A 19,371-nucleotide genomic window follows, 5' to 3' on the forward strand; every position below is an offset into this window, starting at 1 on the left:
CTTCCGCTGCGTCCCCGAGCAGGGCGTTGCGCATGCGCAGAGTGGCGGCCGAGGCGGGAGCGGGGAGACAGGCGCACGTGTGGGGCCGGGCAGCCGTTGGAGACGGCGGTTGCGGTGAGAGGGGGTGCGACCGGGGATCGTAGCCCGCAAAGCGACAGCTGTGGGGGGAGGAAAGGTCTCCGAGATGCAGCGGTGCCGCTGCGGGGACACCCTGAGCTAGGGCTGGGAGGGGGCAGCAGAAAAGGGAGGGCGTAGGGGAAAGCCGAACTGCGAGGCTGTTAAACAGGGGAGATAAGAGCTGGAATGCTCCTTGCAATTGGTGGCAGCGGGGATCTTGTCTCGCCAGGGCTGTGCTGTGTGGGGAGGAAAGAGATCGGCCCCACCTCATAGCAGCTGCTGACCCTCACCGCCATGGTCGTCTTCACGTGCAACGCGTGCGGGGAATCCGTGAAGAAAACACAGGTTGAAAAGCACGTGAACATTTGCAGACACTGTGAGTGCCTCTCTTGCATGGACTGTGGCAAGGATTTCTGGTAGGTAAATGATGGCAAGCGGCCTTGTTTGCTCCTCAGTGGTTGTCACACGTCAAAGGTTTTCCTACAATGTGTGAGAGCTAACTTTGGCAATTTCTGAATAATTCAGATTTCTGCTTAAAAAGCAAACAGGTTTGTTTCAGGCTTAATCATCCAATTGCGAACAAGGGCTTGGAAGTTCTACTGCGTTGGGAGGGAGATGTATGGCACTGCACTCACTTGTCCAGAGCATCTTTGTGCACCTCTCCTGATTTCACCTGGACAGAATCACAGAATGGCCAGGGCTGGAAGGGACTTCAGGGATCATGAATCTTCAACCCCCCTGCCACATGCAGGGCCACCAACATCCCCATTTAATACTAGGCCAAATTGGAGTAGTATTGGACAAACTGGACGTCAGTGTCAGACTGACAAGTGTCAGATAGGATTGATGTTGCTGAAAAGGCCATCAGCAGTAGATAAAGGTGTCATCGGTACTGAGTATATACATTAAGTCCAGGTCTGCAGACTAAATGCCACTTCTGGACATTGCCAGAGGTTATGTGAGGTTGGCAGTGATATCCAAAATTGTGAATTTGCTTCTTCTCATAACTCAAAAGACAGCAGTGCTACTATCTGCGTTTTAAATATGAATGTATGAATTTGCGTAAGAAAGTAAGCTCATCCTCAGATAATCAGAGTTATAGAATGGCTTAGGTTGGAAGGGACCTTACAGATCATCCAGTTCCAGCCCTCCCTGCTGTGGGCAAGGTTCCCAGCCACTAGATCAGGCACCACATCAGGGTCCCATCCAACCTGGCCTTGAACACCTCCAGGGATGGAGCATCCACAGTTTTTGTTTATCTCTCTCAGTACTTTATCGCCAACAAAATTGTTATTCATTTTTTCTTTTTGAGGGTCCACACACGTTGATTAGAACAATTATTACTGCATTAGTGTATCCACATTTGATGTAAGCAGTCTTACAAGCAGATACTTTAACCATGTTGAACTTCTATCATATAAGTGTTAGCAGTATTGAGGTGTAAACAGTAGATGCTGTTACTTCAATTTGTTGACCACTGAGTCTGTTTGGAGGACTGAGCAGTGAACTACAGTTGAAAATCTGTGTTCAGGGGTGATGACTATAAGGACCATGTGAAGTGTGTAACCGAAGATGAGAAGTATGGTGGAAAAGATTTTGAAGCCAAAACTAGTAAAGGAGATGCTAAACAACAGGAGTGGCTTCAGGTAAGGGCTATACTGTATACTGATATAAGCAATTCTTGATTGTTGAATTGGCTTGATTGTTGTTACTGAAGCAGGCACTGCTGACAGAAGAAATGTCATCTGTGGCCTCAAAGATGGCTTGTTTTTCACAGTTCCAGAAGGAAAAACATTTGCAAAAGTTTGCAAAAAACAGCCAGTTGAGAGTTCATTTTCTTAATGCAAGCACTTTTCAGAGTGCAGGGCTCCCCTTTATGATGTGGTTACTTTAATTTAAAGTGTAACTTGTACAACAGAAAGTATCAGTGAGCAGTCCTGCTTGCCTCTACTCAGTATCACAGTATAAGTATTTATACAGATAACTGATGCTTGTGATAAAACTATGGGATAGTGTTTATTTTGAAGCTTATTGAATGATTTCAGTTAGCCTATGCAGTCTGTGGGTGATTTTTGTCCAGTGTGCTTCCAGCTTTCATACCTTGCATGCATCTTTTGATCACTATGCTTCTTCACTGATTTCATCCTGCTTTTCTTCGTTCAGAAAATTCATGAAGTAATGAAGAAACCCAATATAAACCCTAAAGTGCGGAACATTTTGGAGCAAATGCGTTCCTTTGGTAATATTCCAAGAAAAAAAGTAAAATTTCAGGTATGTTTTAAGAGCTTTGTAGTAATTTGTGCAGTGAACTTAAAAATAGACTTCCCTGGTGTCTCTCTTTTGAGAAAGGTGGGACAAATTGTTTTATTTTGAGCATCAGGAAGTGGATGATGTAATGGCCAACTTTCCAATAGGAGATGCTTGTAAATTATTTCTCCTTTCATAAAAGGTGTCTAAATGCAGTTTGTCTAAATGCAATTTTAATTAGTTATTAGGCCAGAGACTCACAAAGTTGATTCCCAGACTAACGGATTAAGGTTGGATGTATAGGCTTGTTCTTTTGTAATACTTCCTTTTTTCTTTTTGCAATTGCTTTTGAATATCCATATTCTTAGACATATTTGCAAAGAATTTTAATGTCTGTGGCTTAGGTTTTGCCTGGGAGCTGCAAGAAACTTTGTTATAGGGAGTTTTCCTGTTGGTTAGTGTTCTGAGCCCTTCTCCCATACAGGGTACTTAACTGAAGTGTGCTTCTCAACCACAGCAGACTCCAAATACTTTATGTGGTATCTGTAAAGAATTACAAGTTGGCCTCCACCTCTTTTTGTGTCTCAATTTGTAAAGCTGAAAGAAAATAATGATTGCTTCTAGGTGGTTCAGATAGGATGTAATAAAACTGATGTGAACTCACTGCCAGAGAGCTAGCTAGAAAGTTAGACTTAGTTTGACAAAATTGACAAAAACGTTCTAAGCAAGGGAAGTTGTATTTTCAATCATTTTTTTCTTTTTGGTAAGATGTTGCATTGAAAGATCAAAAGTTTTTGCAGTCCATTATTCCAGTTTACCAGTGCAACCTTCCCAGGTATCCCTAAAGGATTGTTTGTCTCTAGCGAAACAAGCAAGAACACACCTTTAATATTTTAGCTCATACAAACAGTAAAAAGGTTTAGTAGGGCATAGATACAACCAGCTCTGTTCAAAAGCTTGAGGATGTCATTTTCTGTATATTGATCTCATCTGGATTATTGTTGGTGAGGCAATTGACAGGCGTGGCATAGACTTTTAACAATATGCTCTACAAAATTGCATTAGTTTTAAGGGATTTCTAGAGAATAAACATCGAACCAGATCTTCATCATGCAGAATAACAAAATTCTTAAATTTAAGAGCTAAATATATGGTAATAAGAAGAAAAGAAAAAAAAAAAAAAAGGAAAAGGAGATGCACTTTTTAAAGTTACTGGTAATGTGTTCTTTTTCTTTCCTTCACAGAACTGGATGAAGAACAGTTTGAGAGTTACTGACAGCACTTTGCAAAATCAGGTGTGGGATATTTTTTCTGAAGCAACTGGAGATGTAAGTTAAATTAGAGGTACAACATTGTACAACAGGAATGAGTAAAAAAAAATGTTTATCTGCAGAAATCAAAGCTTTGTGTTGCCTTAATTTTAGCAAATATGTCTTAAAAAACTACACAGACTCTTCTTTAATCTGCACATTCCTTTTTCCTTGTATTCTGATAATGTGTCTAATTGTTAGTAGCAGTGTTTCAGAATGGTGTCTTTGCCTGCTAAGTACAGTGTTTTAGTTTTGGAAGTATATAATGTTTTCTCTCATCACATTTATGTTTTTTAGCATTCATGTTGACTGTGCCCTTAGAAATTCTGATACTGCCTTGATATGCCTTGAGAGTGGAGTTTAAACATGGATCCATGCAACAAGTGCACCATTTACATAGTGCAACATGTACCGTAAAACATAGGAAAAACAAATTAAGCCAAGTCAAAGATTTTTTTGCAAGATAACATTTCTGCTGTGATGGTGAGGGTATTAGTTAGAAGAATCAAGCCACAGTGTTTACTTGTGTAATACAGTGTTACCTTGTGTAATAAACCTGGCTGAATTCAGGATATTGGTGTATTTCAGAAATGATGTAGTGGAGAAAAGTTGAATTATCAATAAAGGCATGTCAAAACTGTCATACTCTGTCTTTGAAAAAAGGTGTCAAGTAGAAAAGAACACGACAAACCACAACAGAAGGATGGAGTACAGTTTGCAGAAAGTGGGCAGAAAACAATGGCAGAAGAAAACGGCGTTACAGATGGTAAAACCGAGCGGAAAAAGAGTAAGAAAGAACGAAAAGAAGAGAGACAAAAGAACAATAAGAAGGAGAAAAAAGATTTGAAATTAGAAAGTCAGCCTGTGAGCTCAGAAACAAAAAAGAATAAGAAGTCCAAAAAACAGAAGGATTGCTTGGAGAATGAATTTGAAATGAATGGAAATGGCCATCAGAATGAAACAGAGGAGGAAACAAATGTCAGGAAACGCAAATATAAACATGTAGAAGGTATCTATCCTACTAACTGCATTTTTGTCTCTAGACTTTTGTCAGTGCCTAAAAGATCAGTAATCTGCCTCACTGGAATTTTTAAAAGGAGTTAATGTTAAATACACAAATTTAACAGAACATGAACATTTTAGCAAATACAAGCTTATGTTACAAGAATAGAAACTTACTTCTTATGCAACTAGAATTCTTCTAGTTTTATCACTTTTTCTGTGTGTGTTTCACCTCTAGAGGAACCTTGTGTCACAAAAAAGAAAATGAAAACTGAAAGCATGTCAGAAGACATGGAAACAGAAAACACCAATGGCAATGAAGAAACTCTTGGAAAAGGTAAAGATATTCCGAAAGGGAAAGTTTAGATGGTTACAGAACTGTGCTACAAAAGACCTTGTGCAGAATATGGTGCTTTCTTAGCAAGCCATGAAGTTGTGCCTCAATCATAACATTCACCTATCTGTTCCAGAGGAAGAAGGCTGTGCTACACTTTATACCTAGTTCTGAATTCTGTTACTTCTGTGCTGGCAGCCTCTAGCTACACTTAATTTCTCTGGACAGTGAGGAATCTGGCATATTTCTTTCACCACATTAGGTTTCTTCCCTGCTGCTGTACGCCTTGGCCAGCATAGAGGAAAAACAATTAGCAGCTTTGTATCTGTTCTGTCTTTTACATTACCATTTTTTCTAATTGAATCATAAATTGGAGTTTATCTGTGTTTGACTTGGTTTATGCTTACATAAGACAAGGCACTTCATTATCTTTAGGGAATGCCTGTCCTTGAACATGCGGATTGCATATTATGTAATGGTCTCTGATTTATAGCTGAAACTCAGAAGCTAAGTAAAGGCCATCTTGAACCCTAATGCTGATGTTGTACAATGATTCTTCACAGACATCCAATTAAAATGTTCAGAAACAGCCTACCTGACTTTATGCTTAAGACACTCTGCTGTTGTAGAGTCAGCAGGATAACAATGAACCGTGATGGCAGCTGAACTGGTTCTAAAAGTTGTAGGTTGAAGGTTCCTACCATAAGAAGATCTGGTATACTTTACAGTTTTATATGCTTATTTTCTAGGTAAATTCAACTGGAAAGGAACCATCAAAGCTGTTCTGAAACAGGCTCCAGACAATGAAATTTCAATTAAAAAACTAAGAAAAAAGGTACAGTACACCATCCTTTTTTTTTAGGTTTTAAATCTTCTTTGGTCTTGATATTTTTTTTTTCCTGTAGTGCTGAAGCTTGTAAAATCCTGTTCCTGTCAAAAATGTTTGATATTACTTAGCAGAACATCAGTTGACAGAATGACTAGAACTAGACTCGTTCTTTAGAACTCAGTAGAATACAGAGGCAAGTTCTGCAGAGGTGTAGCACCTGTGCATTTTGATACATAGAATCTGTGCTGCTTTTAATACAGTAACATGAACGTATTACTGCTTTAACTGGATCTTTACTAACTCAAAGCTGTTCCTCTTTCTTTGTGCAGGTTATAGCTCAGTACTATGCAGTAGCTGGTGAACATCACAAATCAGAAGAGGATATTCTAATCATATTTAATAAGAAAGTGAACAAGAATCCCAAATTTAAAGTTTTAAAGGACAAAGTGAAACTCCTGAAATAAGTTTTCATCCTTTCCATAATGTTTGCATTGCAGACTGAGTCAAATCCTGCTGTCAAGTAGACAGACATCATATATTGGTCTCAAATTGTTTGTGTATGAGAGAACAGAATTTAAGACTGGATTCATCTTCTTTTTCTAGATCTACTGCAGAATATTTTAGGAGTGCTGCATATCTGTTTCAGATATTTTTTAATTTTTAAGGAAAATGTATATTTTTTGTACAAGTTTTAAGAGGCATTGAAAATAACAGGCAACAGCTATATTAAAATTCTTCCAGGAATGGATGTTATTTATAGGCACGAATGTTTATCAGGACCAGGGTAGGAACTATTTTAAGAGCAATAGGATTTTCATATTCAAAACGTCACCGTAGAAAAATGTTTTGTTATGATACAGTTAAAAAAATGGTATGACTGATAGTTCCTTTATGCACTGTAGCTTTAATAACCTCTTAATTTTGTGCTGTGAAGTACATAATTACAATGTCTGTAAGATTTATGTATGTAAAATTGCACATTCAGTGAATATCTGAAAACTGTTACCTGTACGTGCATAGCTACTTGGTGTTATAATTAGCACTACAACTGACTAAATAAGTGATGTCACTTAGACTAAAAATTGACCAACAAAATAAATGACTGTAAAATACCACCTTAAATTTATTAAATCTTGTCAGTTTACGATTGTACCAAAAAAAGAAACAAACCAACCCAGAAGAAATCTGTGCATGAAATCCACAAACTATATATATATATTTTTGTATTGCAGTCACTGAAAGAATGTTAAAAGGGCAGAAATCTTAAAATACCTAATTTGTAAAACTAGTGAATATATTAGAAGTGCGAAAATGTTAAATGTCTGGGTCCAGTTTCTCTGAGTACATATTTGTCTTGTTTATAAGAAAAAATTACAATGGAAGTCCATAATAAGTTTCTCTCTTCACTAAATGGTTGTTTGCCAGTTCATGAAAATGGCTTTGGACGTATGTGAATAAAGTTTATTTACAGCCCTGGGAAAACTGAGTTCTTTCAGTGCATTCTAAAAGCTTATTTTTACTTTTTTTTTCTTTCTTTTTTTTTCAAATATAGGAAAGGACATAAGACTAAAATGAATACACTCCCATTTATCTTTTCACTGTTTATTTTACTACAAATATTAATGTTATATAGAGATTTTAAGTAGTTTTGTTGGAGTAATTAATTAGAGGTTTTAATTTTTGTTTAAAGTTCATTCCAAGTTATGCCATTTTCTTTGTATCTTCCAAAGATAAAAAGTTGTTTTGTTGATGATATGATGGTGACAATGTTGACCGTGTTGTTGACCATAAGAAATAAGAAAATAATAAGAAAAGGAGAGAGAAAGAACTATGTGAACTTGTATGTTTTTCCTTATGGATATTGCTGGAAGTACTGCAGAATGGTAGAGGAGTCTATGTCCCTATAGATCACTTCAAATGCTACTTAAGACCATGCACAGTTGCATTACTGACGTGCAGCTCAACATCAAAAATAACAATAGAAAAGGAAATCTATATTTTTTCATTAGACAATTAAGAGATTCCTCAGAGGTCTGAACTTAACTTTTCTACGTAAAACACATTCAGGATTCAGTTTACTGCTGCAGCTAACAATGTCTCTATCCAATTGAAATTACCCTCTTAATAATTACCTGTTTAGTGGTCACCATTTTAGAAGGGGGCATGCTGCCTTGCATTCCATTCAGAATATTTCACCAAGACAGAAAAATAGCAAGATCTCCCTCCTTTTATCTCAAAAATGATTAATCAATGTATTTACTGATTTTTTGTTTGTTTGTTTGTTTGTTTTTCAGTCCTGTCAGTCAGTTGCAAGGAAGTTACATACATTGGGTGCTCTTTTGTTCTTACATGAAGGTTTTAGCAAATCCAAGGGGGCGATAGTATAAGCTTATCTGGAGATCTTTAATAGCATTCAGACAGCATGCAATATTTTAAAAAGATTATTCTAGGCAGTATAAAAGTGCAGCAGGGTACAACCCACACTGGTAATTTGGAAACTTGCTGCTTGGAGTTTAATTAATATGTTCATTAAGCATTATCTGATTCCAGTTTCTGAGTCAGATGATTAATTTTATTGAACAGCTCTTAAATCTTTTGAGTGGCTTTGGGGTCTTTTACGTTCAAGAACTAATGTCAAGTTTGACAGCCATCTACACATGCATGTATTTCATAGAACCCTTAGAGTTGGAAGGGACCTTTAAAGGCCATCTAGTTCAACTCCCCTGCAATGAACAGGAACACCTGCAGTTAGATCAGGTTGCTCAAAGCCCCAACCAGCCTGGCCTTAAACATTCCCAGGGATAGGGCTTCCAACTGGGCAACATGTTCCAGTGTCTCACCAGCCTTATTGTAAAAAACTTCTTCCTTATGTCCAATCTAAATCTCCCCTCTTAGTTTGAAACCATTTCCCCTTGTCCTGTCATAACAGACCCTGCTAAAGAGTCTGTCCCCTTCTTTCCTGTAACTCCCCTTTAGACACTGAAAGGCTGCTTTCCAGTCTCCCTGAAGCCTTCTCCAAGCTGAACAGCCCCAGCTCTCTCAGCCAGTCCTTGTAGGAGAGGTGTTCCATCCCTTGGATAATTTCTGTGGCCTTTCTCTGGATGTGCTCCAACAGGTCCATATCTCTCCTGTACTGAGGACTCCACATCTGGACGCAGTAATCATAGAATCATAGAATCATAGAATCACCAAGGTTGGAAAAGACCTAAAAGATCACCCAGTCCAACCGTTCACCTATTCCCAATAGCTCCTACTAAACCATGTCCCTCAACACAACATCCAGTCTTTCCTTGAACACCCCCAGGGTCGGTGACTCCACCACCTCCCTGGGCAGTCCATTCCAGTGCCTGACCACCCTTTCTGAAAAGTAATACTTCCTCATGTCCAGCCTGAATCTCCCCTGCCGTAGCTTGAAGCCATTCCCCCTGGTCCTATCACTAATGACACGAGAGAAGAGGCCGACCCCCAGCTCACTACAACCTCCCTTCAGGAAGTTATAGAGAGCAATGAGGTCTCCCCTGAGCCTCCTCTTCTCCAGGCTGAACATTCCCAGCTCCTTCAGCCTCTCCTCATATGGCCTGTGTTCCAGACCCCTCACCAGCTTTGTTGCCCTCCTTTGAACACGTTCCAGGGCCTCAATATCTTTCTTGCAGTGAGGGGCCCAAAACTGGACACAGTACTCGAGGTGCGGCCTCACCAGTGCTGAATATAGGGGAACAATCACCTCTCTGCTCCTGCTTGCAACACTGTTTCTGATGCAAGCCAGGATGCCATTGGCCTTCTTGGCCACCTGGGCACACTGTCGGCTCATATTCAGCCGAGCATCAATCAATACCCCCAGGTCCATTTCCTCTATGCAGTCCTCCAGCCACACCGCCCCAAGCCTGTAGCGTCGCCTGGGGTTGTTGTGGCCGAAGTGCAGGACCCGGCATTTGGCCTTGTTGAAACTCATCCCATTGGCTTCAGCCCAGCTCTCCAGCCTGTCCAGATCCCTCTGTAGGGCCTCGCTACCCCCAGGCAGATCCACACTTCCAGCCAATTTGGTGTCATCTGCAAACTTACTGAGGGTGCACTCGATGCCCTCATCGAGGTCATCAATAAAGATATTGAAGAGGACAGGCCCCAGCACCGACCCCTGGGGAACACCACTCACAACCGGTCGCCAGCTGGATTTGACTCCATTTACCACCACTCTCTGTGCCCGGCCCTCCAACCAGCTCCTTACCCAGCCAAGAGTGTATCCATCCAAGCCTCTGGATGCCAGCTTCTGCAGGAGAATGCTGTGGGAGACAGTGTCAAAGGCTTTGCTGAAGTCTAGGTAGACCACAGCAACAGCCTTTCCCTCATCCACCAGATGGGTCACTAGATCATAGAAGGAGATCAGGTTGGTCAAGCAGGACCTGCCCTTCATGAACCCATGCTGGCTAGGCCTGATCCCCCGGTCACCCTGCACATGCCGCATGATCTCCCTCAAGACGATCTGCTCCATAACCTTCCCTGGCACCGAGGTCAGGCTAACAGGCCTGTAGTTCCCCGGATCCTCCTTACAACCTTTCTTATAAATGGGAGTCACATTGGCAAGACTCCAGTCATCTGGGTGACCAGATCCAGAATCCAGGTGAGGCCTCACCAGTACGGAGCAGATGGACAGGATCACCTCTGTCACCCTGCTGGCCACACTTCTTTTGATGTAGCCCAGGATATGGTTGACTTTCTGGGCTGTGAGGGCATGTTGCTGGCTCATGTCCTTTTGTTTGTGAAGAAAAATCTAACAGCATAACTGCAGTGATTTTGTGCATGCTGATCACAACTGCCATTCTTCCACTGTGCTCTATCTTTGACCATCCAGGTCAACAGCAGCATGCTACTGCCATCAATACAAAGTTTGATGTCCAAGGAAATTGAGCTGACACAACCTACAACTAACATTTTAATACAGTTAACAAACACATGATGAACCAGAAAGCTCATCATCTTCAACCTAGTTTCTTAGCAGCAGTCAATTATTATGGTTTTGCATGGACAGGAAAGTTGTGGGTGCATTCATCAAGCACGCTACTGAACTCCTGTTCAAAAAACACAAAAAGTACAGAATATGTTAAAGAATGTCATGACAGTAAAGTAAGCAGCCTTTTATTTTAACCTTTTATCTGACAGAAATGCTGTGGTATTGAAGTTTCTTTTAACAACTAATCAGTGTACTGGGTTTGTGATGCCATGGAGAAATTTAACTACTAAACTACTGTTTTCACCTTTTTGTAGCCTTTTAAAAAAAAAAAAAGAAAAAAGAAAAAACTTTCTTCCCCATAAATTATATGCTTAGCAGTCAATTGGTAATGATAGCAGTCACAATAAAGTGCTGAGAAACCATAAGATATCAGTAACAGCATTACAAAGTGTTTAAGCATGTTCTGTTTGTTGATTTTCTAAACAGCATAGTAAGAAAACATAAGAAAACATAAGAAAATATGCCTTACCATTAAGATTTTTCCTTCCAAAATACTGCATTGGAAATTGAATGTCTTTGGATGAGTGAGAAAGATGGAAGTATTGTAGATCAGAAAATGAATTGTTTAAAGTCGGTGGCTTTCTTGGTAAGCATAGCATCAGAATTTAAGCAGGGATTTTAATCACTGAAAAGAAGAAAGCTTCAAAGGATGTCTTGTTTGTTGTACTCAGCACTCCACCATACGGGTGCATTAGAGTATTTCATTCTCCTTTCTCCCAGTGAAAAAAGATCCTCCCACCTGTTGCTTTAATCTGATTGCATCAGTACAATGCAATCAGCGTCCAACATGAGTACTGGCTTATAACCGATGACCACACGATAGAGTCCCAGTACATTACTCCATTCAGAAACTTTTAAAGCTGTAATGCTCACCCTTATCTAGGAAATGAGAGGGCAAATATTAAACTCCTTGTGCAAGATAAGCAAAAAAAAAAAAAAAAGGTATATTGTTCTATACATTGAGCTGTGCTCACAGGTCACAAGATATCTCAATCAATATATTCAACATCTCTCCCTTTCTTCTCCTGGTTTAGCTTTCAAGAAAAAAAAAAAACAAAAAACAAAAAAACAAGAATAAGCCCTCTAAGTTTCTTTTCTGCTCTGTCAGCCAAGAAAAGCAGCACATTGTGTTCCCCATTAGTTCTTTTTCAGGAAGTGTTATTTTATATTTAATACTAAATTTCACTTGGAGCAGAGAAAGTTTCAGTGGTAACTGTTCTTTGCACTTGATGAGACAATTCCTTTTGCACCTGTATTCTCATGCTTTTACATTCTCACAGGCTGAGACAACTTGAAGAACATATTTTGTTTCATTTCTGTCTCCAATTTATTCTTAATGACGTGAAACAGCCATTTCTTCAAATAGACTGTATACTTTGATCTTCTGATTTGAGATTTTAAATAGAAGCTTCTCTCGACACCCCCCACCCCCCTCCCCAAGTTTACATCAGAAGCAAAACAACACACTTTGCATAGAATCTGTTTTATAGTTCCTGAAATGACTTGAAAGCAGCAGGATAACAGAAATTGTGTTTCTGTATACCTACCAACTAATCAGGTAGAATGCATTACTACTAAATAGCACTGAAATCCTTAGTAAGGCCTGATTACAAAATCAATCTCAGTTCTCACATGCATTTGTTCTATTAGAAAGAAGATGCTTTAAAACATATGGAGATATTGCTCAAAGTCAGCATGAATACAAAGGGAAGAGAATTATGTGTATCGGTATCTGATAGGACTGCAGGTTAACATGACCAGGAAGAAATAAAGGGAAACTCATCTCTCATATTCTCTTATAGCCAGTAAAACAAATAAAAAAACGACTTTTATCAAGAACTCAGAATGCCATTACAAATTATTCTGTGAATGACCATTTCATTGGTCCATCTTTCAGTATTGGTTTCCCTCTCCTGAAAAATCAGGGTGAATCTACACTTAAACCTCAACATTTCATTTTTTGCTTTTATATTTTAACACATCTTTCTCCTACTAGATATCAGAACTTTAGCATAACAGCCTCCTCTTTCCACTAAAATGCATGAGGCATTTGATCCATATAAAAGCACTGACATCACTACATCTCATTTAGATGACAAACAATGAAAAATAATACCAGAAACTTGCCTGCATTATAAATGGCTCAAGATATGTGAATTTTACTCCTTTGATCTGTTCTTTGCAGCAGCCATGTAGTGAACTCTTAAGATTCAGACACTGAGTTATAAATAGGAAGCATGAAGTGCACTTTTATGTGCTTGATTTTCTGCCTTTCTGATGGCCTTTGATTCTTGGTAATGAGAAGGAATTCATCAGCTTTTGACACTATACAGTACCCATGCAGAACAAAAGCTGATTTTTTTTTGTGAATGAGACAGGGCCAAAATTTTCTCCTAGACTTTTATTGGTTTTTTGTTTTGTTGTTTTGTTTTTAATGATTAAAGCAAGTGCTTCACTGACTGAAGTCAATATATTGTACCAGCATTTTTGCTTTGGACTTCTTAATCAACTGCTAGTATGAAAGCTTTTACTGAATTTATAGACGTTATGCATACAGGTCTTTATTGATTCTTTTTTCCATCTACTCACTCTACCATTTATTATATCTTCATGGACTCTTTGTTCCTACAATTTCCCTATTCTACACCATGAGATCTGTTTCCTCTTCCTTTCCTACTGCAACATATCTCACTCACCTGCTCTGTGTTTGAAAATTCAGCTTTTTTGTGAACACTTGGCCATTTCCGGGGTTAGCACTGGGCAAGTTCTCTGTGAGAAGAAAAAAAAATCAACTCTGTCTTAGTTGTACACTTTTTAAAACCTGTTAATATGAAGCACATTTGTCAAAGTAGTAACAGGAATTGCACATCTCCCAGCTAAAACTTCAGATTGAGATACTGCTGAATTTAGTTCTCATACTAACAAACATCTTTCTTCTTTTGACAGTATAGCATTCTGTAGGCTCCTTCTAACTCAGCTGTCCAATCAGGTTAGCAAATCAAAGCACGTATAAAAATTAATCTTACAGAAAGTAAGTAGCAATGGACTGCAAACGACAAAAACAAACAAATAAAAAACACCCCCTGACCTGAAAGAAATTTATAAGAACTTTGTTTCATGTTTCCTTTTGCAGGACTCCTCAGAGAAATTTCCACAAGCGAAGAGCATGGGCTGAATTCCATGCAGTATACATCAATGAGAAGTTCCTATACTGTACGTGGTACAATTTTTTTCCTGTACTTTGCAATCTTGTAGCAGTGATGTCCACACATGCCTGAGCAATTTTGTTCCACTGCCTCTGGCAGTGAGGGCACTAGACCAAGTCTGAAAAATAGTTAATGTGCTACCAGCAGCCTTAAAAAAAGGCTCTTTATAACTTCTATAAAGTGTCAAGTCTAAAAAAAGCAATACTCCTAGAGTAAGACATTTCAAGTCTAAATAGAGCAAAAAGTTCTTTCAACAATAAACCCGAATACTCTTTCCCCTGACTGATACACAGTCTTTCCTACGTAAATTAGACCTGCCTTGATTATTAAAAAAAAAAAAAAAAAAAAAAAAGATACTGTAGGATGTACCTATGTGCAGTGAGGATGCAGAACTTGTCATAGTTTACAGATGTGCATGGCTGCACAGGCATTTTCCTCAGCGAGGACATCAGTTTCAGTAATTCACAAGCGTTCCCTTTCCCATCCTCTCACATCTGGCCATTTCTTTTTGCCTCTTTGCCATTTCCCTGCATTTTTTTCGAAGGCTTTTAAAACCAGATCAAATCCTCAAACTGAGAGGTATTATATACCTCTACTGAGGACTGAGTAGTCAAGAACAATTATAGATGGAGCACTGCTGCCAAATGCTTTGTATCTTTAAACTGTAGTCTTGGGAAAACATTTTGAGAGCCATTGTACTCCCTAAGAAAGTCAGCATAGTTAAGTGAAACTAAATTCAAGAAATGATTTAGGAGACAGACTAAGAAGATTTACTTACCAGCTTCTAGGAGAATGGTTTGTCCAGATTTATTTCATGCCTCTTTTTTTTTTTTTTTTTTTTTACACTTCGAAGATTCAAACTGGAATGAACAAAGTTGTTTCATTATATATTCTTAATACCAATTATTGCAAAAGGCAAGAATACAACACTGACGCTACCTAAGATTTTTAACCAGGATAACTGACGGTGTTGAAATAGTCTTTAATCAAAGAGACATTCCAGACTAAAGTGATGTCCTGGACCAGCCACATTTTTGTATTTGACTACTTTCAAGATGAAGAATAAGATAACTTGATAAATCAGATCACGTGATGCGTTGATTCTTTTTCATTTCTTTTAGATATTTACTTCCTGTTTTTAACTGCCTTTATCTTTTCTGCCTTCTTTTCCTTCAAAAGTTTCAGATGTTTGCATGCTGACTGGTAGTGTATTCTTTGCATCAAGCACATTATTATATCTATTGCTTCTTTCTTAAGGGTCAATCTAAGGATGCACTGACATTTAATACTCAACTTTAGTTCTGTAGTTTGTATATGTACAACATTCAGATCAGATTAAGTTTTAATCTCTGATTGATATTCATGTTTGTATGAAGGTACTAACACCATGCTTTTTTTTTTTTTTCAGTCCTTTGGTCATATTTTTGTTTCCATTGTACTGAACTGAACAATTATTCCTCAAAATGAAGAATACACCTACACTATAGCCACCCTCCTTCAACTAAAAATGCCCTACCTAGATAAGTAATGAAGGCAAGGCCAAGCAAGCTTCTTGTGAACAAACACCGTTCGGGCTCACACAGCTACTAACTTTTGCAATGGGGAAAAATTTGCAGATATTTGATAGAATACTAGAAAACAAATTTTACTTTTTTAAAAGTCAAATTAGAAATCTAATTCTAAAATACACATGAACCTACACAGGGAATATAAAATAACACTTCTGTATTAAGAGTTACTTGTAAATGAACATTAAAACAACAGTCAGTAAGTGGGAAATACTCAAGTGAACACCAAGAGAACAAACTTAAATATATGCAAGATTGGAAAACTCAGTTTTCATTTATAATTGCAAAAGCTTGAATGTTTAAAAGAACTGAAATAAAGCATTCTTTTCTCTTTAAAAGAAAAGAACTTGAAGGTGTTGAATGCAATTTTTGCAAATGAATGCAAATGAAACTTTTACTTGCAAGAATTATCCATAACACACCCACAGTCTGGATGCTTTGTTGATTATGTTGTTGACTTTGTAACAGCCTCAGTTCAGCTCCTGATCATTATCCTTTAGCAGATTAATAATGACTGAATCAGAGAAGCTCTGTGAAAAGATCACAGAAAACATCTCGGCTCTACAAACACTGAACATGAGTGGTCTAGGTTAAGGTCAAAACTGAGCCAGGGAAGGGAAGCTCTTATTTCAGCTCTTTGCACAATGCCTACTCTGTAGGTAAACAGGAGTCTTCAGTTTAACAACAATAACAGATCTTAACCTTTTCAAGCATACATATTTATTTAATTACTACCTTTAAATCAAAGATATTTCCTATGAATAGCTTTAGTAAAGAGAGTGCATGATTTCCTTTGTTTCCTATTCGAGTTACCAGCATGAAAGTGAAGGCTGAGGTAATCATTTCATTCAAGGAAGTAAAACAAAGAGTCCTTTATTTCATTGCTAAGAAAGCTGAGATCAGAGACTCCTATAAGCTGTTAACTTCAAAATATTCAGCTGAACTAAACAAAACATAATCACAGACATTAATGTTCATGATGTGGATATAAGGCATGTTCTACAGCAAATGAAGTAAGCAAATAAATAAATTCTTGCTTTTTTTTTTTTCTTTTACATGGAATTTACTCAAAAGTCAGTGCAAAGTAATGAAGAATAATCAGAACTCTTGCTTCATTCAACATGAGAAATCCCTACAAAACAGATGATGGGACATTTAGGAAAATATACTGTGTGAATCACTGTTTGCAGCCCCTTGGCTGAAAAGATTACATCTTCTGGCAGATGATACAATGCAGTATATCTGCATACCAGGCTACATGGCAAATAGAATCACAGAACAACCAAGGATGAAAGGGACCTCAAAGATCATAAGGTCCAACCCCTTGTAGGAAAAGGAAGCCTAGGTGAGATTATCCAGCACCTTACACAATTGCATCTTGAAAGTCTCCAATGATAGGAACTCTACCATGTGCCTGGAGAGATTGTTTCAATGACTGATTGTTATCACCATTAAAAAAATGTCATATCAAGACAGAGCCTCACCCAGTGCAGCTTGTACTCATTACCCCTTATTTTCCCCATGTCACCCCTTTGTGAAGGAAGTGCCTCTGTGCCCTCTGTAGCAAGTACAAGAGTACTTGCTACAAGTACTGAAATACTGTGATGAAGTTCCCCCTAACCCTTTACTTCTCCAGGTTGAAAAGTTCTCTTTCAGCCCTTCCTTATAGCCAGGTGTTTGAGCCCTTTGATCTCCTTCATGGCCTTCCTCGGGAACCTCTCCAGTCTGCCCACATCTGAATTGAACTGGGGAACAAGAACTGGACTCCAGGTACAGTCTGACAAGCGCTGAGTGGGATGATTACAACTCCATCTCTGCTCGTAATGCCCCTGTAGGTACAGCCCAGGATCTGCTACATCAGTACAGGTGCAGGACTTTGCAACTCACCTGTTAAATGTACACCTTGAGTATCCTAAGTAATGAAGCCTCATTTCCTTTATCTCTGAAATAATTGCTGCCAAGTCGCTCATCATCAGTCCTGTGCCTTGCTTCACCCATATGCTGGGCAGGACGTAAAATGCACAGAAAAGTACATGATGAGCGAGTAAAGACATGCTATTTCAGCTGAGAAGTCATATAAATGAAGAATTATTCTTCTTCCACTTGCAAAATGCACAGATTAAGCCAAATTCTCCAATGCTTAATCACCTGTAACTCAAACCAAATATAACATAAATTGTTAACGTATTGAAAAATTTGGTCATAACTACTGTTAGGGCTATCATTACACAATTTAGATTAGTGCAAGTCTACTGAGTTGTGGAGCTGCTCTAGCACTGTACTGAATTAGGCTGTACCTACAGAAGACCTATTATTTCTTAAAGATTTATTCAAGTTGGTTGTTTGGTATTTTTTTTTCCCCATTTCAAAAGGCCTTTGATAAGGTCACAATTATTAACCACTGCCTACATGCCATTCATCTTGTTTTTCCTGTTTTCTGAATGTGAAACTACAGAGAAAATATCTGCAAAACATTTATGCTGAAGAATGCATGTGGTATTGTGAAAACTTATTTTTCATACTCACCGATTTCATGCAAAATACTGTTTACCTTCTAAAAGGGAAAGTAAAATCAGATAATGAAACATTTATGTTCTGAATTTCAATTTATATACAACTAGAAGGATGGTAAATATACTTGATGGTAAATATACTTTTGTTAACTAGAATACGTACTAAAATTATTTTTTCTTCAATCTATCTCATACGAATCTCAGCCTTTATGGAATAGTTCTCTGAGATTTTTATTTGAGTCCTGTGCTACCTCTATCATACAACCATTAAGGCTGGAAAAGATCTCTAAGGTCTCCCAGTCCAACCATCAGCCCTTCCCCACCATCCCACTGACCATGTCCCTCACTGCCACATTACACATTTCTTGAACACTTTCAGGGACCGTGACTCCACCACCTCCACAGGCAGCCCATTCCAGTTTCCCATCCCTCTCTTTCAGACATTTCTCCAAATATCTAACCTGAACCTCCCCTGGCACAGCATGAAGACATTTCCTCTCATCCAATCACTGTCATTTGGGAGAGGAGGCTGACCCTCACCTCACCACAACCTTCTCTCAGGCAGTTGTAGCAATTAGGACCCCTGAGTCTTCCCTTCTCCAGACTAAACAATCCCAGTTCCACGTGGTCTGCAAAATACAAACAGCAAAATGTTTATGTGCTACCCAATCTCTGCTTATTTTTCCTATTTTTTTAAGCTACTTTGATAAAACAAGCCTCTTTTTTTTTTTTTTGCACTTGGATTTACATAACACAGTTTCCCATTTTCAACGACGACTGGCATCATTCACAACACCACTAATTTGTAATATATTGCTGGTCCATTATCAGAGTCACTATTTGCTACAGCCGCACTCATAAGGCACGCTTTCATCAGTTTTCTTTAGGGATGAATAATATGAAGTGTTGTTTTATCAGGTGAGCATTAACTGACGAATCCAAGAAGGCAATCACCTGGGTGAAACAGGCAAGCAGTTACACCTAGACCAGGCATGGAGAACTAGCTCCTGGTAACGCTGCGTGTCAGGTATTTCTGCTCGGTCTGGTGGGCTTACACAGCCGCAAGGTGTGACTCCATGAGGCTAAGCACGGTGCCCACAGCGCCCGCTTTGGAGAGGTAACAGCCGTAGAACCGGTGACGAACCCAGCCGGCCGCGACACCCTGCACAAAACCACAGGCCATCACGGCAGCACTACGCGTTCAGGGAAGCGCCCGCCCCGTCGCGTCACTGCCGGA

At 38.9% G+C, this 19,371-nt stretch overlaps 1 protein-coding gene and 1 long non-coding RNA gene across 4 annotated transcripts; one reads left to right on the forward strand and one right to left on the reverse strand.

Annotated features, from left to right (window-relative positions):
• The first annotated feature begins 23 nt into the window (after positions 1-23).
• On the forward strand, positions 24-7,321 carry LYAR (Ly1 antibody reactive). Its single transcript, XM_042812718.1, has 9 exons — positions 24-114; positions 347-533; positions 1,649-1,763; positions 2,281-2,388; positions 3,609-3,692; positions 4,338-4,683; positions 4,915-5,013; positions 5,760-5,845; positions 6,169-7,321. The coding sequence occupies exons 2-9, from the start codon at positions 412-414 to the stop codon at positions 6,301-6,303; spliced, it is 1,095 nt and encodes a 364-aa protein (XP_042668652.1). The 5' UTR covers positions 24-114; positions 347-411; the 3' UTR covers positions 6,304-7,321.
• Positions 7,322-10,386: 3,065 nt separating this feature from the next.
• LOC122157189 lies at positions 10,387-19,347 on the reverse strand. Of its 3 annotated transcripts, none has more exons than XR_006167788.1 (7): positions 19,089-19,347; positions 18,675-18,763; positions 18,148-18,175; positions 14,832-14,913; positions 13,544-13,616; positions 11,317-11,726; positions 10,387-10,905 (listed from the first exon to the last, which is right to left on the reverse strand). It is a non-coding gene; the product is annotated as an uncharacterized LOC122157189 (long non-coding RNA). The 3 variants fall into 3 exon arrangements; XR_006167787.1 differs by having other exon boundaries at positions 17,509-18,175; XR_006167789.1 differs by lacking the exons at positions 18,148-18,175; positions 18,675-18,763 and adding an exon at positions 17,509-17,769.
• Positions 19,348-19,371: the final 24 nt, after the last annotated feature.

This window comes from Centrocercus urophasianus, unplaced genomic scaffold (genome assembly GCF_019232065.1).
Source record: "Centrocercus urophasianus isolate 14NV4802_14NV808 unplaced genomic scaffold, USGS_Curo_1.0 seq_13, whole genome shotgun sequence".
Lineage (NCBI taxonomy): Eukaryota > Metazoa > Chordata > Aves > Galliformes > Phasianidae > Centrocercus > Centrocercus urophasianus.